Source organism: Bombus bifarius, unplaced genomic scaffold (assembly GCF_011952205.1).
Source record: "Bombus bifarius isolate JDL3187 unplaced genomic scaffold, Bbif_JDL3187 scf7180000009770, whole genome shotgun sequence".
Taxonomy (NCBI): Eukaryota; Metazoa; Arthropoda; class Insecta; order Hymenoptera; family Apidae; genus Bombus; species Bombus bifarius.
Genome location: NW_022885326.1, coordinates 231,193 through 257,644, shown reverse-complemented (window position 1 = coordinate 257,644; position 26,452 = coordinate 231,193). Strand labels below are relative to the sequence as shown.

At 35.2% G+C, this 26,452-nt stretch overlaps 1 protein-coding gene and 1 pseudogene across 1 annotated transcript; one reads left to right on the top strand and one right to left on the bottom strand.

Annotated features, from left to right (window-relative positions):
• The first annotated feature begins 788 nt into the window (after positions 1–788).
• On the top strand, positions 789–26,396 carry LOC117215683. Its single transcript, XM_033462088.1, has 10 exons — positions 789–1,066; positions 3,612–3,782; positions 4,492–4,747; positions 5,072–5,176; positions 14,035–14,219; positions 14,515–14,745; positions 15,056–15,193; positions 15,588–15,732; positions 15,815–15,992; positions 26,169–26,396. Exons 1-10 carry the CDS (start codon positions 986–988, stop codon positions 26,296–26,298), a joined length of 1,620 nt encoding a protein of 539 aa, XP_033317979.1. The 5' UTR covers positions 789–985; the 3' UTR covers positions 26,299–26,396.
• On the bottom strand, positions 11,222–11,339 carry LOC117215696 (annotated as a pseudogene).
• Positions 26,397–26,452: the final 56 nt, after the last annotated feature.

The window sequence follows — 26,452 nt, the reverse complement described above, 5'->3', positions numbered from 1 at the left end:
TTTAACATATTAAGTACTAAGCTTCCCAAGTAAATGTCAGTGTAAAAGCTAATAAGACTTTACATTTTTAAAGAGAACATGAGTTACATTACAACTCATTGTTCTTTTGATCAGTTTTTATCCTCGTGATGATTAGAAGAACACGATATATACTTGAATTTCAAGGTCGATCTTAATTATACTCCAGCATTCTTTAATGAATATTTACCAAACCAATGTCCGCTATGGAAGAGGAATACAAAAGTAGAAAGAGTTACATCTTTTGTTGTCTTTCGTACGATGAATTTTACAAAATAAGAGTTAAAGTATCCACTAAACTAATAATTTTTTGACATAAATAGGTTAATAATTTTTTATAATAAAGAATCACGAACTGCATCGATTAATGTATTAAAAAATATATGATTCTACTTAAAAAGTTGATGGTTGCATAACTTTTTTGTGCCCACTTACAGAAAAACTGACAGTATCGCAATATATCTCCCTTGAAGCGATTCGACTTTTATTTGAAACATCTCTTGCTACAGATAATAATAGTAACGAAAATCAAAATGTTAATATCTATACAGAAAAACTACGTAGTAAGTTATACATAGGTATGTTACAGATCAAGTATCAGTAGACTTTGAAAAATCAAAGGAAATTACAAACACACGTCGTACATATGTATAACTTGTCACATCTTGCGATAATTACATAGCATTATGATATATAATATTTTTTATACATGGAATATAACTTTGCTATATTACGTGCTATATGTATATACTATATGTTAGTATAGGAAACTATACAGTAGTCGCACGTTTACAAGACACTCTGTATAATTTTATCGATAAAACAACACACATGTTGTGAAAAAACGTCAAGTCACATCGCATACCCATTCAGTATTGAACAAAATTAAATTATGTTTATAAAATTATAAAGTGACTTTAATTTATATTAAATTAATATTACAATTGGTTAATCAAGAAAACGAAAGATGCGTTTATACAGTAGAAGAGTTTCACTTCGTGAATCATTTATTGAAATACTAGCAAGAAGATCATTAATTCCAAAAAGAGTAAGTACATTCTGTGCAATTGTATTAATGAATTAGTTTCTTCTAATTTTCGGTGAAAGATACATATTTAAATAAAATTGGAAGTTTTCGTTAATATTATTATTATATTTGTTGATTTTATAGAAATATATTCTATATTGAGAAATAAATTCAGTTGAATTCAATAAATAATTCATATATTTTTAAAATGTTTGTACTTAAAATATCCTGTGAATATCAATATTTTTTAGCAACTAAAAAAATACAATATCACTGACATGATATACAGGTACATATATACTGTATTACTCTACATACCGTTCAAATAGTGGTATGCAGATACCTGAGTATCTGTGATTGGGACGGGTCGAAAAAACTTTGACGAGAGGCGAAACCAAAAGTTACCGGATTCCGGGACGTGATTTAGGTATAAGCATAGCAGTTTAACCTATACCCTGTACTTCGTTAGTGGTTTAACTTCGGATCGGTTTGGCAGCCCCAGATTCAACTATGTATACATATACTTCATACATAGAGATGAAGAAGGCAAGTGACATGACTGCCACGGAGTGATTCTACATCTCTGGACTGGTGGAGATTTGTTAAAAAAAGATGAAATTCAAGATCAAAATTTTTTTACTTGCTTCGTTTACTTGCATCACGAGGACCAAATTTGTCAAACGAACCATGGATTGCAACTCAACTATTTTTTCGAAAAATGATGTTTTGTAAAGTTCCATTGGCTTTTCCATTGACATGATTTACGATATGTTTACATTTTACAGTCAGGCACAAAATAAATAACATGATATTAATGAGAAAACAGGAAATTATAATATTTCTTAGCACGTGAGATAGTCTACCTTAAATAGAATGAAGCAACTAACTTCATGATTTCATGAAATTACTTATTGTACAAAAAAGGACCTTTCAAAGAGAAGTTGAATGGCGTCGAAGAGAGCACGACTTAATGTTATTGGTATGTTCGCAGTTGGTCGACTATGTTTTTTTTTAAAATAGAATCGCATTTCTTTATGCGTTGGCCGATTCATCTCGTTATTTCATATAGGGAAGTATCGAGATATTCCTTCCAAAAACCGGTCAAAGATAGATTCATTGTTTCTGATATTTTGTTTAAAAAACAATTTATTATAATGTTTCTTGAACCAATTGTTTTTCGTTTGAGTAGAATACAATTGGAGCAAAAAAAGTTTAACTTTGAATTTCAAAATCTAGGTCAATAGTACGGCAATTTTTTTAAACAAATCTCTAGCAATTCAGAGATATAGAATCACGAGGTCATGGTCATGCCACTTAATTTCCTCATATCCTGTAATTATTAATTGTAGGAGAAGATGAAAAGAAATGCTGATAATAATCCTTAAACGAATAACTACCATATTTAAAATTTGGAAGAAAGATTGTTTCTAGTTTGATAAAATATTTTTGAATTAATTACAAAATACTTTAATAACTTTATATAAAAGACAAAGTATATACAGCGAAAATAAAAAAAGTGTAGACAACTAAAAACACACTACATGCTACAAGCTCCATACAAAAATACCAAATGTTTTATTGTTTCAAATTAGTGTATATTAGGTTGTCCCGAAAGGAAATAATAGATGGAAATAATAATAATATTTCCTTATAAAATGAAAGAAATTTTTGGGACAATCTAATACATGATCATATAAGTATATATTCAGATATAGCTATATATATTTATAAAAAAGTTCTTAAATAATAATTTTACTATATGAACATCATTCTATATTTGTAGTATAACTATATTTGTAGTTGTAAATGATAAGAAAAAGAATTAGTTGTAAGTATAAAAAATACGATTATAAAGTACTATAAAACACCATAGAGAATAAAAATATGTAATAATTAAACTATTGTACATATGTAGGTATAATATTATACATTGTCATATTATCAAAAAAAGAATATATCTAGGAAAGTAAAATTCTCAGGAAATTGAGCTGAGCTAGAAAGTTATTATCTATTTGTATAATGAATAATTAAATAATTTAAATTTAGATATCAATTTAATATCTAATTTAGAAAAAAGCAAACTTAATTAAATTTATATTAATAAATTTACATCGTTAGAAAATTTCTGAATGAATTGTAAATAATAACGTTGCAGGTAACTTAATTTTTGTATAACCAAAAGAAATGTTGTTTTACTATTTATTTTTATTGTTTTCCAAATTTTTCGGATTTGTGACAAAATATTCTTTGCAGCTATTTTTTATTAGCAAAAATGATGTAAACAGATTTTGTGAATTAAAACAGTGTCTTAAAAAGTATAATTTTATTGAATAATTATCTCAATTCTGTCCTAGTAAATACAGTGCATAGTTACAATATGTTTACATTTTACAGTCAGGTACAAAATAATGTGGAATCAATTTTCACAGATATCTCAAAATTAACAATTTTCGAGATGTTATTTTTCCGTTAAACCAACGATATGATCACTGAAAATAATATTAATAATAATGTTAAAACATAATATTAAAATAATACGATAATAGTAATGATAATAACTGTTTAGGTCAATAGGTTAAAGGGGATCTATCTTTTCCGAGCTGCAGTGAGATTGGTCTTGGAATATATCGAATGGTTAACCGAGAAGTCTGTAGTTGAAGAAGTCAGTGACGATATTACAATTAATATTCGGAAGGCACAAGAAAAAAAACACGAAAAGAAAGCTCTTACTCTAGAGGTTCAACATTTCTTTTCATTTATATGTATATATGTAACTAGACTGCGGATGTTTATGCATATAAAATAGTAAGCTTCAAGTACCAAATTATTGATTCCTAAACTATATAACAAGGAAAAGAGATTGTTTTACCATTTATTTTTCTTTTTCTTAGAATTTCGAGGGTTTCTGAAAACATATTGTTTATGCGTATTTTTACTATTAAAATGGGAGGTAAAGTAATTTTTGTGAATTAAGTCATAACACAGATATGCAAAATATTTTAGCAATATATTCCATGTAAATAATATACCGAATATTATATACGTAATAATATCTAGTAATAAATATTTAATAATGTTTTTACCGTTATTTTAGTCTATAGTTTGTGTTATAAAAATACGAGCACTTTGTTCAAATGTACAGTTGTAAACTGATAACATTTGTATGTAATATATAACGCTTGTCCACTTTTTCGACTACTCGTTTTACAAAGGATTTAAGAAAATTTTAAGTACACTTATCTCTTATTCATTCTCTAACAATCTATAAATAGTGCAGGAAACAAATCTCTGTTTAACTTCTGCTTTCTCAGTTCTATTCTTTGGAAATATGAATTTGTATAAACATCCGTAGTTTATTTATAATATGAAATACAATAAAACTACAAATTGTTGTTAATCATAATTCATCGAAATAATTTAGATAAAAGTTACACTTTATATTTAAGGATCGTTCTTATTTATTAACGAGGCCAGAAGACCGATCATCGGACGACAGAAAATATATATATGAATTATTTAAAAAGTTTCGCGTGTTCAAAAAATATCCCGAACATTTGAGAGAAATTTTAGCGGGGGTATGCTTTTATCAATATTTACGACCTGATCGCGTAATTGTGCGACAAGGTCGCGAAGCTGAAAATCTTTACTTCATTATAAGCGGAGAAGTCGGTGTATCGAAAATAGTTGTTGATCGCTGGACTGGTACGTAAAATAAATTTTCCTTTATATAAGTCTTCAAATTCTCCGTAAATATAAATTACAGACAAAAACAAAACTTTTCGAATTATGTAAAGCAAAAGAAATCTATATCGTATTTATAGTCGCCCTGCAATATGTTACAAATTTACTTTGTTTTGTAAAGTTACAAATAACTACATAAACTAACAAACGAAGTTTTAAATACAATATCTCTATTCTTTATTGCCGCCTTATTTTGACTTGCACAAGGATTTCTTAAATTTTCTGAGCAGAAGTAGTTGTGTTATAAAAGCGTAAGGAAACGTTATAAATTTTATTTGTGCTTAGGTGAATCGGAAGAGGTTGATATGGGCATCCTGAGTTCTGGCGATATATTCGGTGAAGTCGCATTGTTGCATGAAATACCAAGATCAGCAGCAGTATTTACAAAAAGTATGTATGTACAGCAGAACTACATATTTATTGCTTGTATTTTATTATAAATTTATCTACCATATAATATTGAAAATAATCTTGTATCGTTAAGTTTTAATATCAAGTCAAGTTAATATTATTATTAGATTGTGAATTATTATGAATTCGTGCAACATTTAAGGATGCAAGGATGTATGGAATGCATATGTAGCAACACTCGACAATAAACTTCCCAACGGTTTCTGTCCCGTGGCTCGCTACACAAAGACCCTATTCTTCGGATAAAATGATTGCCAGATGTCCATAATACATCCTCACAGTATATTTTCAGCTAGCCTAAGGACCCGCTATAAATCTTAGGATTTATTTAGCTAAGCTTTTGTTATTAAATAGGTGTTGAGGTTCGATATTTAATTGATTCACACAGATTTAGTTTTGTATACTCTGTATTTCATCATCATGTACAGCCATTACAACACGCCAGATACTTTCTGATAATTGACAAAAGAGCGTCGTTAATAATCGTACCAACTCTGCATGTAGGAACTAGTGATCATACCAACCTAACATTTATCTCAACACTCCCCTTTGATAGTTTCTACAAGCCCTATAGCTGTGGTAAAATCTTAATCTTAAAGTCTTAATCCTGTTTAAACCTTTGGTAAGAATATCTGCAACATTCTCAGAATTTGGTACATAAACATAATCTAAAATACCCTCTGACACGCAATTCTTAACATAGAAGTAACGGATTTGAACATGTTTAGAATTCTCAGCGACTACCTTGTCACGTAAACTTGAGGGTTGGGTGATAAAATAAAAATAGTTGAGTCGTAACGCAACTATTAATTTTCTTTTAATTGAACTTTATTACAAATTCAGCAATCAAACTGGAATACGCACTGAATTAATGTAAATCACAATTCACTCCAACCACGTTATGTAAAACTTAGTTACAATGATACGTTACGTACGCGATTGTTATAAGGGTAGAGACCGGTAAAGGTATGTTGACTATTCTAAGGATACAGAATAAGTGAGTTTTACTGACGATACTGTGTCTGAGGAAAGTTAGGGGTGGGTGTGTCTAAGGACACGGAACTATCCGATTTGTTGATGAAAATTTTGGTTAAGAAAGTGAGGGCAGTAGACACCGTTTCCGATTGGATAATAAGACGGACCAGGAAGGGTTGGCCGTCCTCGTGAGAAAGTTGCTAACGGAACATACCAGACGTGAGGAAAAATAAACTTTCCGTATTAACCCGTAATAAACAATAAACGTAAAAGGAAACCTAAGACAAGAGGTATTAGCTTGGTCTGAAGGACCTTAACTATGAAAATTCCAAGACCCCCGGTACTTTGACTATTGAGGGTACGCGCCAAGGATGTGCACACATCTGGGTGCCATCTTGCTCGCGGTGTGTGGCCTGGTCTCTGATGTGAATTGACGTTACAACCTCATCCTTGGACCATGAAATAGCTCCAATATTGTCATAGAAAATTTTGCATAGGCGGGGACAATATGACAATTGACCTAACTCCCTTAACAGACTCTCCACACAGTCCCCTTGTTATCTCCTGCATTGCTACAAATTCTGCTTCACAAGTCGATTGTCAGTTCGCTGTTGAGTGCCGAAGCGTGCAGACGTGTGTCTAGTGCTCTGTGAAGTTCGTAAAACAACACATGACGCCCATCCGTCGAAAGTGAACACAGCCAAGTGTTTCCTATCTTTTTAGAGAAAAATTCCTACGCTCCTAACCTCTACCCGAATCATAGCCTCATAGCCTCTCGACTAGTTATTCAACTTGAATTAACTAGCTCGATGATGGCCCAGGTATTACGACCAGGCTCTCCTGAGCAAATCCACAATTGCTTGGCGCTACCTCCTCCGTGGCAAAAGTGCAATAGATCCCCCCGTACTAGTGACACCAAACACTCTAAAAAGCGTAAAATAGAATCAGCTAAAATAAACACAAACGCCAACCAGAACGAACAGTTACCAAACCAAGTAACCACATACAACAGATACGTAATATTGGAATCCTTAAACGATCCCATGGAAGTTGCAGACCCACCAACAATTTGTTGATTTGATATTTGAATGATATTTGTTGATGATGTCATCAACATACAAACAATGATTAAGTCCATACAGAAATATATCTGCAAAGAGGACTAACTTAAAGATAATCAACAACAAAGTCAAAATCCTGCCGACAAACCCAGACGCATATAGAAGGCTCACAAAACTACTAAAGACCATGAATGCCAACTTCCACACATATCAAACTCAAACAAGAAAGACCTTTCCGAGTGGTTCTACGCAACATCCACCACTCAGCAAACTTAGATGAATTGAAATTCGAACTCTTAAAACACGGCCACGAAGTAATTGTAGCGTAAAATTAAGATAAAAATAAGAAACTTGTTAATTTCCGAACAGGAGATCGAGTTCTTTTTATTTTTACTCAATTTGTACAGTATTATTTTCGGTTCGCGATGATACACTTTTGATACTTTGGTTAGTTAAGAATTTTTCAGACTGACTGGATGATTTTGAAGGGAGCATTTATATTCTTTTATTCGTTGGAGTGGGAGAAGGCTTTGCTCGTACTTATTATATATTTTGGAGAACGGCTGGAGTGACCGAATGCCACCCAGGCGGCTGAGAACGGGTGCTGACCGGACGGTAACATAAGGCATAGAATCTGGAAAGACCCGTTGTCTTTATTTTTTATGGGCATAAAACAAAAGCCTAACAATAAGGAAATTTACAACATCAATTGTCTAATGATCTCAATAATGAAATTTGAACTACCGCTTGTTAAAAAAGAGATAGTGCAATGTAAAAGGTGCCAAAGGTACGATCACACGCAGAAATACTGCAACCATGCCTTCCGCTGCGTTAAATGTACAGGTACACACCCCACTGGCGAGTGCACTAAATCACCGGAAACCCCAGCGAAGTGCATCCACTGTCAAGGTGACCATCCTGCTAACTACAAAGGCTGCTCAGCCTACAAAACCTTACATATAAATAAATATACTGAACTCAGAGCCAAAGAGACAACCAATCAAATACCCAGTCCTCCTAAATTCACTACTACTTTAATCTCCTATGCCCAAGCAGTACAAGGAAATCAAAACAATCCGAATAGCTACAGGGACCATTTTCAAAATAGTGTTCTCAGTTCACAAAACACGGATAACTTCTCTAGACTCGAAAAATTAATCGAGAAACAATCAGAACAAATTAATAACTTATTATCATTATTAACACTCATCATGGATAAATTAATAGGCCCTGACGCAAAATAAAACCAATACGCATAGCTCTTTGGAATGCCAACGGTCTAGCTCAACACAAATACGAACTAGAACTCTTCCTAAAACAACAGCAAATCGACGTAATGCTCGTATCTGAAACCCACTTCACCGACAAAAACTATCAGAAAATACATGGTTATAACTTCTACTATACCCAACATATCAGTGGAAAGGCCCACGGCGGCACCGGAATTATCATCAAAACCAGCATTAAGCATTATGAGCTTCCATCGTTCCAGAAAGATTACCTCCAAACTACAAATGTAGCGATAAAAGATTGTCATGGTACAATTTCCACCTCAGCAGTATATTGACACTGAGCAGTATCCTAGACACTCCATTCTTAAAGAAGACTTTGATAACTTCCTTGATGCTCTGGGCAATAGATTCATAGCTGGAGGAACCTGTAACGCCAAACATACCCAATGGGGCAGCAGACTTATCACAGTAAGAGGCAAAAATCTCTTGAATAGCATGAACACCAACAGACTCAACTACCTCACCACATATGAACCCACATACTGGTCCACTGACACTAACAAAATACCTGATTTACTTGACTTCTTTATAACTAAAAATATTTCGCCAAAATATGTCCAAATCAACTCCTCGGCGGAACTCTCTTCAAGTCATTCCCCCGTTATTGCAACAATTAGCACAACAATTATCGAAAATCCACCTAATGGCTTTATTCATAACCAACTCAACAACTGGCAGCTCTTTAGAGATGTCTTTAATCATTCAACATCAGCCTTAATTTCCCAAAAAACAAATGAAGATATTGAAACAGCCACGGAATACTTAAACACCAGCATAATGAACGCTATCCGCTCTTCCACACCTACTAAGAGTTGTATCAATAAACATGAATGCTCCCATCATATATTAGAATAAATTGCAGAAAACGTACATTTAGAATAGTATGACAGAGTCATAGAACACCTGACGACAAACGCAAACTAAATAACGCAACTAGGAATTTAATCAAAATCATTAAAAACTATAAAAATGACTGACTTAGCTTACCTACTGCACATGCGACATCAGAACGGCTTACAGTAGCGGCATACACTCTGTTCATACAACTCATTGTCAAAAGGTTCATCACACTCAACATCAAAACCAGCTTCATACTCCTTACCTAGTGGTGTTGACACTCCAGTCTCATTAGTAATATCAAACAGATCCAGCATTTAGCTTATTTGCACAGATTGGTCAAACACAACAGTAGTGCTGTTTGGCTTACTCAAATGGATGGACGAGAATTGAGTATCAGTACCCAGCATCCTAACATTTAGTTTTTCCTTAATACTAGCATTGAGCATACCGATCGCAGTCTTTGTTCCAAATTCAAGAATGTCATCCATATACACCACGACAATTACATCTTTGGATACATTCACATACACACATGGATCACTCAGACATGGTTTCAGATTCATACCCTTCAGAATACTATTAATATGTTTGAACCACATTCTTCCAGCTTGCTTCAGTCCATACAGGCTCTTCTTAAGCTTACATACATATTGAGTCCTGTCCTTTCCTGGTATTTAAAAAAATTCAGCTTGCTCCATGTATATGTCCTCATCCAAAGGACTGTTGAGGTATGCACACTCTACATCAATGTGTTCATAGCTTCACTCATCCTCAGTACACAGAGCAAGTAAAATTTTCAGGATCCTACGTTTCAATTGGGCTGAAGGTCTTCGAATAGTCTATCCCAGGTCTTTGCCAAAACCTCTGAGCTACAAGCCTAGCCTTATATCTATCAGAATCCCTTTTGCCGGCAAGGGCCCACTTACAGTCAATGATATTTTTATTCAATGGTCTTTGCACTATATCCCACACATCTTTATTCACGAGATTGTCCAACTCCTTCAACATTGCCTCTGTCCACTTTTGAGCATCGGGTCCCCTCAGGGCTTCGTACATATTAATTGACACATACAAACTTTGAGTTTTACAAACCGTTGCAACATGAGCGCAACTGTTACAACTCTTTAGCTTATGTAGTCTTGCTGACCTTCTAGGCACAATCGGTACACTTACAGCCTCTTCCTGAACCTTCTGATTATTTTCATTAATTAAATTATCCATGAAAAAATCAACTTGTCCCTCATTATTTTCACCATTACTTTGGACCTCAATATCAATTGGCTCAATTCCCTTTTCATCTTTTGATCATTTGTGTCTCTGCTCTTCGGCTTCGCGCCATCTTTGTTTTAGTATGGCCTGGGTTTCCATTGTCTTCTAGTCCCTAACGCGCTACCTTGCTCGGACGACTCCGCAACCGCATCAATTCTTCTTTCTTCGCTTAGAAGGTCGGCCTTCACCGCTCTCGAGGTCAGGTCCTTATCAATCTTTGTTATTCTGACATACGTTGAATAATCTTTTTTTTTATATTTACGTGGAGGAAATCCGCACGGACGTCAGGCCGCTTCTGGGGAAAGCGGCGTGGTAGTGTCGGACTCCAACCAACTAAAATCTCCACGATGACCATCCCTGCTGCGATCGAGAGAGGCCCGGGAACCGGTGTGAGCGTCGCAACGCCCCGCGCCTAATACCACCGCTGATGGAACGGTGTGTGGCCATTGTCACACCGCGCCTCGTCGCCGGAGCTGCCGTGCTAGGCAGCCCGGTTCCCCTACCGGACTGCTGGCGGCCCCGAGGCTCTGAGCCGCCAGCGCCTAAGCCCGAACCCCACCGGGGGGTGTGGCGGGCCCAGCGCGCTTCGCCAACGCCACACAGAGTTCCCAGGCGACACCCATCCAAGTACTATCCGTGCCCGGCGCTGCTTAACTTTCGTGATCTGGCGGGAACGGGTGCACTCAGCGCGGCTAGGGCATTGGCTACGTTGAATAATCTGGATCTGTCACAAGTCCAGCCAAAATGAAAGATTCCACAATGTGATCTTCAAATTTAATACCGACTTTAGACAACTTGTCACACAGAACTTGGATTTTCCCACAGTGCACAGAAATATCCATGCTGGGCGTCTTCTCGATAGTGCCCAGTTCCCGCAGGCACAAGGCAATGTACATCGATGTGGATCTCCCATGGATCTCTTCCAGTGCTTTCCAGCACTCCTTCGCCGTTTTCAGACCGCTGATGTCCGTGAGATACTCGGGGCGAACGTGCCGGAAAATGCACGCGCCTTGCTATCCAGTTTGACGTACTCAGGTCTCATCCTTTCTGCTGCAGTCAATCCTGAATCCACCGCATCCCAGCAACCCAGGAAAACCATAGAAGCTTCCGTCATCGTCTTCTAGTACTCATACAGTTATCCTTATTGAGAATTGGATTCATGTCCTTGTCCACATCGCTCATCTTGTCCTGATAGGCCATGGTGTGGCCTTTTCTCGGATATTCACAGAAACAGAACTCGACAAATAAATATCTTTAATAGCACAGTTCGCCGTCCTGGGTTCATAACCTGTTATTGAATACGTTTTGAGGTTCGATATTTAATTGATCCACACAGATTTAATTTTGTATATATATATTCTGTATTTCACCACCATGTACAGCCATTACAACACACCGGATACTCTCTGATAATTAACACGTGGCGGACGCGCAAACGAAAGAGCGTCGTTAGTAACCGTACCAACTCTAGGTACATGTAGGAACTAGTGATCACACCAATCTAACATTTACCTCAACAGGTTTTTCGAACGGACAAATAGCTTTTGTCTCACCAGTCCCTAAGTCTATCACCTACTACGGGAAGATACGAGAAATCTGCTTTTCTCACGATGCTTCCCGCTAGCAACTTTCTCTCAAGGGCGGTTAGCATCCTTCCTCAACCACCAACATAGAAATTAACCAATTAACAGCAACGTCCATTTCCCTTACTTTCTGAACGAAGGCTTTCCTCGACGAATCTTATGATCTCGTATCCTTAGACACACCCCATCATAGTTTTCCTCTGCAGCATCATCGTGACGGAAAATCAGTCGTTGGACGTCAGTCCGAGTTGCTAGTTGGTAGTTAGCAGAAATAATTGATCCGAGTTTCTCGACATCTTAAGCAATCATCATTCGAACTTGTAATCCCACGAACCGCTAATAGTAATCGCGAGTTCTACGTAAAGTGTACATATACGGTATATGTTAATAAATATATATTGCTAACAATACCCAAGTGTTCCTTCTGCACCTATCACGACTTACCACCTCACATATAATGTACAAAAATATATAAAATATCCAAAGTTATAATTTTTAATAGGTAAAATGGATTTCTCTTCAAGTTCTGCTTCTTCAGTTGAATCTGTGAAAATATAAAGCATAAACAAAATAAAACAGATTCACATTATACATCTCAGTAATTTTGTTACAAAGCAATATCTCGTCGCTTTTGATGATACGAAGAAATGTTTAAGGAATGAATTGCTTGCTTCCAAGAGACAAATATTATAACACGAAATATTTCTTTTATGATTATATTTTTCGAGATTTAGATGTTTCCGTAACTTTTCAAAATTGAATCTTATACCTTTTGATATATTATTCGATACGTTTTTTCATTTTCTATACAAAAGTGTCAAAGTATTTGTATCCTAAAATACTTAATTTAAGATTAGTATTATATAATATATATTATATATAGAAAATATATAGATTGTTATATAGGGTATAAAAAACGTATCTATAAGTGTTAGGTGAACTGGGAAGCGAACGCGACTTTTAAAAACGTCAAAGACCTAAATTCTCTGGCGGTGTGCCCAACACAGTGAAAATAGGAGAAATCGCGAGTCTAACAATTTTGCTGGATTCGGATTGATGAACATGTAACAACCATTTTGTGCGACGGAAAAGGATAACCTTCAATAATCGAGACAAAAATATGCCGTACGGGTCAACGAGGAAGTCTTGTACAACTGCAGATAGTTAGGTAGCGGACAATGAACTTTGATTTTGATGGATGAGACTAAAGTTGCTAATTCGTCGATAACTATTTGCTCGAGAATGAGGTAGTCACTATGCCTTTATGCGCCCCTCTCCTCTACTGTCTGTTTCCGTAGCCACAGCGTTTTCTAACTGCGTCACGTTGACACCCAAAAATAGCAATTTCTCCTCCTTTCGTAGCAGGCTATCCTTCCTGCACGAACAATAGCGCGTATGTGGCGTAGTATTTCAGTCTATTCCCCTTAAAGTTAGATAAAGTTAGAGTTTGTACGAAGATTAAGGAGCTAAATTTGATAAACCTCTAACTTTAAGCGATATATAGTGGGTGTACTGCTGTAATCAGTGAAAATTTATCGCCAGTTTTTAACAACTGATATACGGAAATATATAAGGTTTCATTAAAAAGTAAGTTACGAAAATATTTAAATCTCGAAAAATGTGACCATGAAGAAAGAATGTTTCGCATTATAATAAGCTGTCCTCTTGAGTCAAACAAATCGTTCTTTAAGCGTTTTCTCGTGTTACTAAAAGTAACGCAGATATATTGCTTTATAGCAGAGTAACTGAGATTGTAAAAATATGCAAAATATACAAAAATATTATATGTAAGAAACATAATCTTGTTTTGCTTATAGCCGCAGTAGATTTGATCCGCATTCCTCGCTTGGAATTCGATGACGTTTTGCGGTCTTCTTTAAAAAAAGAGTGGGACATATTGCAGGATGCGTTAATACATTTCAATTATTTTAAATGTTGGGACGAAGAAACAATACGAGAATGTTGTATTCTCAGTAAATTAAAGGATTTTCAACCTGATGAGGTATAAAATTACATTGCATAAAATAATACTCATAATATTAATATCACAGAAAAACGAAAATTACGTATTCTTACATTTGTTATATTACATTAGTAACTAAATACTTCATAAGTGCTCGCGATGGGACGATGCTAACACAACGAAGTTTTGTATTACCAGTTCTTCCGTAATAAAGATTTCATTATCGTACTAGTGATATTTTTCTGATTAAAACGAGGCCAAATACTATTGAATACTATACTAATACTATTGAAGCGGAATAAGTGTAAATGGAATGACAAAATAATTATTTAAGGTTTTGTTAGGTGATGGTAAAGGAATGGTGAATCATGTCCATTTCCTATTAGAAGGTGAATGTCGTCTGATAGAACACATGATTGTTCGTAAAACACATTCTGTTTATGGAACTGAATACGAATTATACGATCCTGAAAAGGATAATGCAAAGAAGGAACCCAGATTATTAAAGAGCTTAGAAATGGCTACAAAGATGAACGAATTGGAATACGAATATGAAACTACCAAAGTATGTTTTATATACTTATGATACCTAATAATAGTGATAAATGTAATTTGTAATATACGGGGAATAGGACTAAATTTTGTATTTTTTATTTTATTCTTATTTTATTTACTTGTATTTTAGTTCTACAGCCTACTATAAGAAGACTATTAAAGATTTAATTCCTGTCAAAACATTCTTTTCTTATAGTAGATAATTTATCAGTACTTCGCATCTATAGATTAAAATCGGACTTCTGTATAATGTAATAATATATATACAATAATACCGAATGTATTTCATACTATAATTGTATTTTCACCTAATTCTAAAGGCAAATGGCATAGACGATGCTATCAACGGAAGTCGAGATTTCATAGATTATGCACAGCTCTTACTATCATCGAAAGCAACTGATAGGAGAATGGATTTTGAACGTTCAAGCGTCATTACAACTACATTATTAGACGTCGTAAGTACGACACCGGCAAATATTATTACATCTTCATATTATTTAAGACAAAGAATGCAGGCAAGGAAGTTGAATGTAAGTACAGTCAGTTACAAAAATCTATATTCGTACGTTCTTTAAATATAACGTACTTTAACTACTTTCATCTTCTTTATTAAGAAAAAGAAAGTGAAAAGATATAAAATACTAGAAGTAAAATATATTAGCATTGGAAAAATTTATGGTTTTGTCATTTCTAACGTAATTTTATCTCAAAATTTTTATAAATTTTGTTTTAATTTTTTAATTTCTTTTTAGAAATTTAGTAATTTTATTGATATGTAAGTACCGCGACTGACTGTAAATAGAAAATTTGTAAGTTGGACATTGATTTTGACAACATATAAATCTACAGATCAATGAATGGCAAAAAATTACGGATGTAGCAGAAATGTTAATGAGAGAACCTTCATCAACCTCTCAACAACGTTATCCGACTGACGTACGTACAATATTTATGCAAATTTGTACGTTTAACAGGGGTGCGTGTTTCGGCTTAGGTAATATTTTGTTAAATTTACTTGTCTAAGAATTTTTTTAACAAAAATTATTTCTATAATAAAATTGTTACCTATGAATTAGGAGAAAATATGGTTAATCGAAGAATAGTAGCTACTTCATCCGTAAGATGTTTTTTGGTTCCACGGTATTGGTTGAGAATTCATAATCGTGCAAATATTTGGGAACGCGTAAAGTTGTTCTTGGATTCCAAATTTCCTACTGAGGGGCAATTATTTGAAAAATTTGTAACGAATCGCAGGTATGTCATTTCTTGTTATTAAATGCAGATTTTTATTCGTTTAAGAAAAATTTATAGATGCTACTTCTTCTAACTTCTTCAAATTGCATTCTTAAAAATATAAATTTGCATAAAAATTTACTGTCTACTTATTATTATATACTTTGTTTATTCGTTTTTTTATCAGGATTATAAGATATCTTCTATGTTGTATTCCTTTATATTTATTTCCTACATCAAAAATTTTGGAAATAAGTATAGCTTTGTTAATTCTGAAGTTTTAAATACGTATCAGATATTGTTTTACGCAGTGGAACTTTAATTGCACGTAGTACCATCCAAATATCGTATATCTAATTAAAGTAATTTCCATATCACTCAATATATTTTTTCAACGACTATTTTGATGTTTGGTATTTTAATTGTTCTAATTTCTTCAGTCATACATTCCTTTAGAATAATTTATGCATTAAAATATTGCTAAAGTGAAATTGGGAATGTCTTTAACCTTACCCAAATGCTAAATTTATATTTCTATAAATCTTATGGCACCTTTTTCAAATCATTCGGGCTCGGGCAACCGAGGCGAACAGACGCGTGTAAACAATCGTGCGCTCCAGTGAAGTGATTCAGAGAAGTGTTACGAATAGTGCTAGTGAGGGGAAGTCAAACAATGCAGCAGCAGATACCAACAATCAAGATTGCAACCAAAAGAGAAAAGTATTATATAAACGGTTCGGTAGATTTACCAGGCTTAAAGCAACAGCAGCAAAATAACAACAATCAAAACGATATGGCTACAGAAAAAATGAAAGAGCAGTGGAGACAGGAGGAGTGCAACCACGATAACGAAAGATGTTACCAGAACGAAAACTGGAAGCTAGCAAAGACTAGCCAAAAACGTAAAATAGTTCCAGGCACAAGTGCCGCAGGAAATCTAGATACAGAAAAGCAGCGATGGCTGCAAGAATTATCATTAGGAACTCCTTCAGCTCACTAACGGAAGAAATAGACGATGACCCAACAAGAAAAACCACAACTCAATCAACACACATTACAAAACCACCGCCAATATTTGTTGAGGCCCAGATAATAGACCCGCTTATTGATCGACTAAACAATATAGTTGGGGAGGAAAATTACACAATAAAACAAACAAAATTAGAACAAATAAAAATTCAAACAAACACCCCAGAAAATTATAGGAAAGTGATAAAAGAATTAAAGGAAAAAAATGCTATATACCACACGTTCCAGCTCAAAACGGAAAGGAGTTACAAAATAATTATAAGAGGATTACATCCAAACATTAACACAAAAAAATTAAGTGACGAATTAGCAAAAATTGGCCATCAAACAAGAGCAATAAACAATATGACAAGATACGATACGAAGCAACCATTACCATTATTCTTAATAGAAGTTGAACCCAGAACCAATAACAAGGAAATCTATGAAATCAAAAAAATTCTAAACACAATAGTAACAGTGAAACCATCACGCTACAAAAAAGATATACCACAACGCATGCGGTGCCAACAATACGATCACACAAAAAATTATTGTAACAGAAGCCCGGCATGTATTAAATGTGCAAAAAATCACTTAACAATACACTGCCCATATACAAGAAAAATGAAAGAAGTTAGATGTTATCATTGTAACGGGAACCACCCAGCCAGCTATAAAGGATGTGAAATCAGGAAACAATTACAATGTAAACTGTTTCCTCCACTTCGCAATAGATCAATCGATAACTACCAACCACAACAAAGTATAACGGATAATGAAACAACATTGAAAGCACAATATGAACCAAAAGCTATAAACAGAAACATAGATCCCCAAGGTAATCGAAGCTATGCGTAAGTAACCCAAAACATTAGACAAGCAACGCTTACAATCAATCAAAATCAAAGCAACAAAATCGAAGACGATACAGAAATCAAACAAATGCTCAAACAATCCATTAAAAGTACGGAGATACTAGGAAAAATGGTAAACACAAGTGAGCTAAACACAGTACTAAGGCAACAAGTACAACAAACAACAGTCATGTTACAACTACTCCCAAACTTGTTAATTGATGTGGGTTTGGGGTTGATAATTAATCGATTCACACAGATTCGATTTACTCCATATATTTCTCCGCCTCGTACAACACCTCTTAACTCACAGAATACACTTGGTCAATTAACACGTGGTCGACTTCTAAGACAAAAGAGCGTCGTTAGAAGTCGTATCAACTTAGCTTGTAGTAACTAGTAATCATACCAACCTAACATTTCTCAACAAACTTGCTAATTAAAAAATACAGATGGACATGTTGAAAATAGCAGCCTGGAACTCCAGTAGCTTGCAACGTCGAGCCCACGAAACTAAAACATTTTTGTATAAAAATAATATTGATATATTACTTGTCTCAGAAACACATTTCACTCTAAAAAGTTACATGAAAATACCGTACTACATCATCTACGACACCAAACACCCCTCAGGTAAAGCACATGGAGGAACTGCAGTAATAATAAAAAATGACATCATGCATCACCTACACAGTCAAACAAATCAAGAACACTTACAAGCAACCACTGTCACAATACAAACCAATGACAATTACTTCCAGATATCAGCAGTATATGTACCTCCGAGACACAAAATGACACTTAAAAAATGGGATGACTTCCAATCCTTAGGCGACAAATATATAGCAGCAGGAGACTTTAATGCAAAGCACACATTATGGGGTTCGAGAATTAACACGCTAAGAGGTAGAACATTAGAGAAATACATTAGAAGCAGTAAATTCAACGTACTATCTACAGAAAAACCAACGTACTGGCCGACAGACCTCGATAAAACACCCGACCTGTTGGATTTTGCAGTAACAAAAGGACTAAACGTAAGCAAATTAAAAATAACAACCAGCCTTGAGCTTAACTCCGACCATACACCAATTATATTAGAATATACAAGCAAACCACTACTTTATAACAAATCAGAGTCGCTTTGCAATAAAACCACCAATTGGCAAACTTTTAAAGAGCTAATCGAAAACAAAATCAACTGCAATATCCCATTGAAAACACCTGAACACATTGAGCAGGCAGTAGCAACTATGACAGAAATAATACAAGAAACTGTGTGGGCATCCACCACCCATGAATCAAATAGCAGGCAATTAAAAATTATTTCACAGGACATCCTAGATAAAATCAGGGAAAAAAGAAAAACGAAAGCAAAATGGCAAAAACAGAGAATACGAGAAAACAAGAAAAACCTAAATAAACTTACAAAGGAATTAAAGAATAAAATACGGGAACATCATAATAACGAATTCTCAAAATTCATCGAATCACTATCCGCGCATGAGAATACCAACTACACACTATGGAAAGTCACTAACAAAGTTAAGAAAACAATAAAATCAATCCCAGCAATCAGAAAAATGGGCAACGCATGGGCCAGAAGCAACGAAGAGCAGGCAGAAGAATTTTCGAAGCACCTACAAAATATATTTTCACCGTACGAAATTAATAACAGCATTTCCAGATGGCAAACAAATGAAGAAGTGGAAAATACCAACAACACAACTGATAAACGCTGCACCATACTCAGCACAACAGCGCAAGAAGTCACAAACGTAATCAAGACAACAAAGACAAGTAAAGCACCAGGATTTGACTTGATCAATGGAAAAATCTTCAAGAACCTTCCCCCAAAGTCAATAAGACCAACAACGATAATATTTAACGCAATTCTAAGAATACAGTACTTTCCTGCACTATGGAAAATAGCACAGATCGTAATGTTACCCAAACCAAACAAAATCCCACATCTAACTGCATCCTACAGGCCAATATCATTACTATCTGCGTTCTCCAAATTACTAGAAAAAATAATATATAACCGCCTAAAACCAACAATAGAAAAGGAAAAGCTAATACTGGACCATCAATTTGGATTCAGGAATAAACATTCCACAATAGAACAAATGCACAGACTCGTCAATGAAATCTTACAGGCGCTGGAAACAAAACAATATTGCACGGCAATCTTTATGGACATTGAAAAAGCATTTGATAAAGTTAACCACGAAAAACTTCTTCAAACATTCAAAAAGCAATTTCCAGAACAAATCTACAAACTACTCAAATCTTACTTAAACAATAGAACCTTTGTAGTAAAAATAAATGATGCATATTCTGAAATTAAGGATATCAAGGCAGGAGTACCGCAAGGAAGCGTCCTAAGACCAATACTATACAGACTATATACGGCAGACATACCAACAACTGTCAACAGCAAAATACTAACGTTCGCGGACAATACGGCCATACTAGTGAGGCACGCAAATCCAGAAACGACTGCCGCACTACTACAAGAACACATTACAAAAATAGAATAGGGGCTGCAAAAGAAACAAATACAAGCGAACACCAGTAAGTGCAATCACATAACATTTACACTTAGAAAAGGAAAAACACCAGATATCCAACTGAACGGCGCCCGCATAGCACAAACAAAGCAAGTCTAGGCAATAGCAATATCTAGGCAATATCTAGCATTTAGATATACACCTTACATGGAAGCATCAAATAAAATTAATAATAAACAGAATACGTGAAAAAAGGAAGCAGATGTACTGATTAACCAATAGAAAATCTAAATTAAGTATAATGAATGAACTAAATATATACAAAACAATAATCAAACCAATCTGGACATACGGAGTCCCACTATGGGGGACGGCAGCAATGAGTCATATAAGTAAAATAGAAACAGAGCAAGCAAAAATTTTAAGGGCAATAGTTAACGCCCCATGGCACGTCAGAAATGAAGATTTACGAAAAGATTTAAAAATTCCAAGATGGTTGCTGAAACGAATGAAACCATAATAGAAAGAAGACTGAAGAAGAAGCATCCCGCAGACCTCACAATAGAAATAAAATAAACAACTTGGAAGATGGAACCCCGCTGGAGGTTACCATCCACATGTTATAATATTATACCACTAAGCTATCATATTTTACCAAATGTCCTACTGGACAAATTGTAAAACTTAAATTAAATAAATAAAAAAAAACCTTTTTCAAATCAGTTTGTTGTTGAGTGCCGAAGAGCGCAGACGTGTGTTTAGTACCCTGTAAAGTACACAATACAACACGTGACGCCCATCCGTCGAAAGTGAATCGGAACAGACATAAACCAAGTGTTTCTAAAATCCAACGCTCCTAATCTCTGACCCGAATCATAGCCTCTCGACTGGTTATTTTAAATTGAATTAACTAGCTCGAAGATGGCCTAAGTATCTCGATCAGGCTCTCTTGAGCAAAACTATAACTACACTGCTCTACCCCCTCCGTGGCAAAAGAACAATATATCGCTCCTTTCAAACGACACTAACAAAATAAAAAAGCGTAAGCTAGAAACAGTTAAAATAAACGCAAACACTAGCCAGAACGAATCGTCAAAAAGCTGTGTAACCACTTACAATAGATTCGCAATATTAGAATCCACAAACGACTCCATGGATGTAGCTGCAACACTAACTAACCGACATACACAAAAAATCCCCCTCCCCCACTTATCTTTATTGATGATGTCATCGACATTCAAACAATGATAAAGTTCATTGAGAAAGATAGCAACAAAGAGGATTACAAACTAAAAATAAATAATAACCAAGCTAAAAATTCTGCCGACTAACCCAGACTCCTATAGAAAACTAATAAAGTTACTAAAAACCTTGAACGCAAACTTCCACACATATCAACTCAAACAAGAAAGACCTTTTCGTGTGGTACTGCGCAACATCCACCACTCTGCTAACTTAGACAAAGTGAAATTCGAACTCCTAAAACATGGCCATGAAGTAACAAACATTAGCAACATAAGGCATAAAATCTCGAAAAACCCGCTATCCTTATTCTTCATTGACTTAAAACAAAAGCCAAACAATAAACAAATTTACAACATCAACCGACTAATGAACTCAGCAGTAAAATTCGAACCTCCTTTTATAAAAAAAGAGATAGTGAAATGTAAAAGGTGCTAAAGGTACGGTCACACGCAGAAATATTGCAACCATAATTTCCGCTGCGTTAAATGTGCAGATATTCACCCCACTGATCAGTGTACTAAATCTCCAAAAACCCCTGCGAAGTGCATCCTCTCTCACAGAGAGCATCCTGCGAACTATAAGGGTTGCTCAGCCTACAAGACCTTGTACAAATATAAATATCCTAAACTCAGAGTCAAGGAAATAACTAACCAAATCCTCAAAAATTCTCAACTCCTTCAATCTCCTATGCCCAAGCAGTACAGGGAAATCAAAATAATCCGAATAGCTACAGGGACCATTCTCAAAATAGTGTTCCCAGTTCACAAAACACGGATTACTTCTCTAGACTCGAAAAATTAATCGAGAAACAATCAGAACAAATTAATAACTTACTATTATTATTAGCACTCATCATGGATAGCGGGAACGAGTGCACTCAGCGCGGCATGGGCGTTGGCTCTCCATCTACACTGCCGATTTACCAACTTTAACAGAGATAACCATAGCGACATTTGCTGACGACACAGCACTATTAGCATCTCACGCAGACCCGATAATCGCATCATCCACTCTCCAGCGATGTCTCGACTCTATTGAAAAGTGGTTCCACAAATGGGGCTTCAAAATTAACGACAACCACGCGTTTAGACCCACGCGTGTAACCTTCAGGCTGCGAAAACAAACCTGGCCTCAGGTGACCATTAACAATATAACAATTCCTAACAAGGATTCAGTCAGATATCTGGGCATGACTCTGGACAGGAGAATGACATGGAAAGGACATCATAGACAAATCGAAGCAACTCAAGGCTAAACTTAAAAAATTCTGCTGGCTCATTGGCCGACGTTGCAACGTAAGCACGCAGAGGAAAATTACGCTCTATCCAACTATGGGTAACGGCAAGTAATTCCAACATTGAAATACTTCAACGCTTCCAATCGAAAACTCTAAGATCTATAATAGATGCACCCTGGTATGTTACCAACGAAGCAATACATCGCGATCTCAAGATAACCACGGTCAAAGTAGAAATAACAAAATGTAGTAATAGATGTATCATAAGAGTTAGCAACCATCGAAACCCCCTAATTACTAAATTACTTAATACGTCGGACCAGATTCGCAGGCTAAGAAAACACTATCATTTAGACCTAAGCACTAGATTCAGCTAGAAATAAATTTATTATAAATAATTAATTATGTCACTGCGCCACGCCAAAGAAGCTTACTCAAGATTTTCAATGCGAGAATTGATTCTAATGTATTTGTGAATAAAAAAAACCTGTTTCAAATTTAAATTGATAAAAAGAATTACATAAGTGTTCTGATTATACATATATACTATATTAAAGTCACAATGAAGTTTCATATTTTTATTATATATATCCTTAATATTAAGGTATATGTGTGTTACAGTAAATTTCTTCTTCTTTAATATGGTTGATCCTTCATTAACGATAGGACAATATTTAACGAATAATATTGGCGCGTCAAATTCAATCTTCAAAGAAACGTCGTTTCATATGTATCAATTTAATACATATAGGATATCCTGTAACTGGTAATATAATTAAAAGAACATAATAAATTAAGTAAAGAAACGCAGAATACAATTTTTTTCATACGAAGCTTTGTTTTTTAATTAACTTTAAATATTTGACTGATAACCTGATTTCTCTTAACACAAAAACGAAGGCATATAGTTTCACGAAATACTTTTCAATTTAATAGTTTGTAAATTTCTAATACACACACACACATACATACATATACATATATATATATATATATAGTTATCATTAGGGTTAGGGGCGTGTAACGAATCTTTCTTTGGATTAGACATTGTTGTTATGCAATAGAGAAGATAATTACTAGTACAAATATGATTATTACAGAATTTGACAAGTAATCGTGGTAATTAGACACTCGAGATGCGAATGGCAATGATCTTAGGCTCAATAACGAATCCGCGGTCAACGAGGTAGCAAATGTGCTTTCTCACTGGTTCGCAATTCAATTGTAACTCAACTTACTCGTCCACAAGTAGAACTCCACTGACTTCTTCTGTCCAAGTCGAGCTGCACTTATATACTCTTCTCCGTACCTCTCTGTACCTCTCGGGTCAACTATACTTTTAAGGAGAGCTATGCAATTATTCCATATCTTTGTTAGGTAAAAACGTCCATCCCGTGACCGTGGCTACGTTCAGCGACCGGTTATGTCACTTCGAGCCCAAGCCTATTGTCATAATTCTCGGGCACACATAATCGGATTAAATCATAAGCAACTACTTCTAAGTTTTATTATTCAAGTACCGCTATAATAAAAGGTCTAGACTAAAGTATTGGGGGTCTTTCCAAAAATTCCAAAAGAAAGGCCCCGATGTCCTTTCATCTCTTACATATATACGTCGGGTTCACATTATAATTAGGATTAGGGGCGTGTAACGAATCTTCATTTGGATTAGACATTGTTGTTATGCAATAGAGAAGATGTTTACTAGTACAAATACGATTATTAGTACAAGCGTGGATATTATAGAATTGGCAAGTAACCACGGTGATTAGACACTAATGACAATGGTCTTAGGTTCGATAACGAATCTGCGGTCAACGGGATAACAAATGTACTTCTTTTCAAAATCTAAGTCGGACTCGACTTAGTTGCCTACGATACAAGTATTATTAAACTAATTCTTTGTTAGAACGTAGAGTATTCACTGATCGTGAAGACGCTATGTAATTCGCTAATGAGACCTCACGAGAGAATGACTTTCCGTCACGATGATGGTGCAAAGGAAAACTATTATAGGGTGTGTCTAAGGACACGAGATCATCAGATTCGTTAAGGAAAACCTTCGTTCGGAAAGTGAGGGAAATTAACGTTGCTGTTAATTGGTCAATTTCCATGTTGGTGGTTAAAGAAGGGTGCTAGCCGCTCCTAAGGGAATGTTGCTAGCGGGAAGCATCGTTCGTGAGAAAAATAGATTTCCCCTATCTTCCCGTAGTTGGGACAAGGACTGTTTGTCTGTTTGTAGGACTTTAGTTAACTAAATCTTAAGATTTGTAACGGGTTCACAGGCTAGCTGAACATGTACTGTGGAGATGCATCGACATCTGGTAATTATCTTACCCGGAGAATAGAGTCTGCGTGTGGCGAGCCACGGGACAGAAACCGTTGGAATGTTTATTGTAGAGTGCCGCTACAACTATTTCTTTTTAAGAAGAGCCATACTATTATACCATACCTTCGTTAGCCAAACCGTTAGTCCAGTAATACTTGTACCATAGATAAGCAAGTTGAGTACAACTTGGACTTTGGAAGGAAGCGCATTTTGTTATCCCTTTGACCGCGGATTTTTTATTTAACCTAGGATCATTGTTATTAGCATCTCGAGTATCTAATTACCACGGTTACTTGTTAAATTCTGTAATAATCATATTTGCACTAGTCAATATCTTCTCTATTGCGTAACAACAATGTCTAATCAAAATGAGGATTCGTTTCACGAACCTAACCCTAATTATAATGTGAATCCGACATATATATATATATATATATATATATATATATATATATATATATATATATATATATGTAATATCGTAATATAATATATTTACAAGGAATGGATGATACAGATGTTAATCGGACAGAAAAAGACGATTGTTGTTCAACCTGAACTATTCACACCAAACGTACAGAAAACAGCACAACTAAATAATTAGATAACGACTCGACTTTCACAAAATGCAATCAACACTCTCTCGGCAACGCCACTCGCAAACTCTGTTTCTCGACTAACACTGATCGTTAACTCGTCTTTTTCCCTTAGCGTCCCTTTGTCTATTTTCTTAGCCCCACCACGCACGTGCTCCGCAACCGCTCGTGGCCAGGGTCACGTAGGTCTTTTCTACGAAACTATGCACTTGAAAAGACCGATGACACATTGATGGACCCGACGGCGCCTCGGCTCTCGCGACATTGTTCATGGTTCGCCCGATATCTCTTAAGCTTTTCGTCCACGATACTACATATATGTATTGCTGAATCGTTAGAATTGATTTTAAAAGAAAACATAACTTATATTTGCTAATCTCTAATTATAATAATATTTTTTCACGTATTCCAGATGGCTGGAGTACAAGAAGACTTTAATTGAAGATATAGGTAGACAAGGTCGACGTATTCATAGCAATGTAACAATACATGATGTTCCTTATGCGATTAGGATTGCCAACGACACAGGCATGGAAATGTAGTCCTACGATTTTTTAATAAAAAGACTGCAGATGTTTATGTGTTTAAATATGTAAGAAAGACATATGACATCTGTAATATAAAATATACACACATAATATATATATGTCGGGTTCACATTAAGAACAGGGTTAGGGGCGTTTAACGAACTTTCAC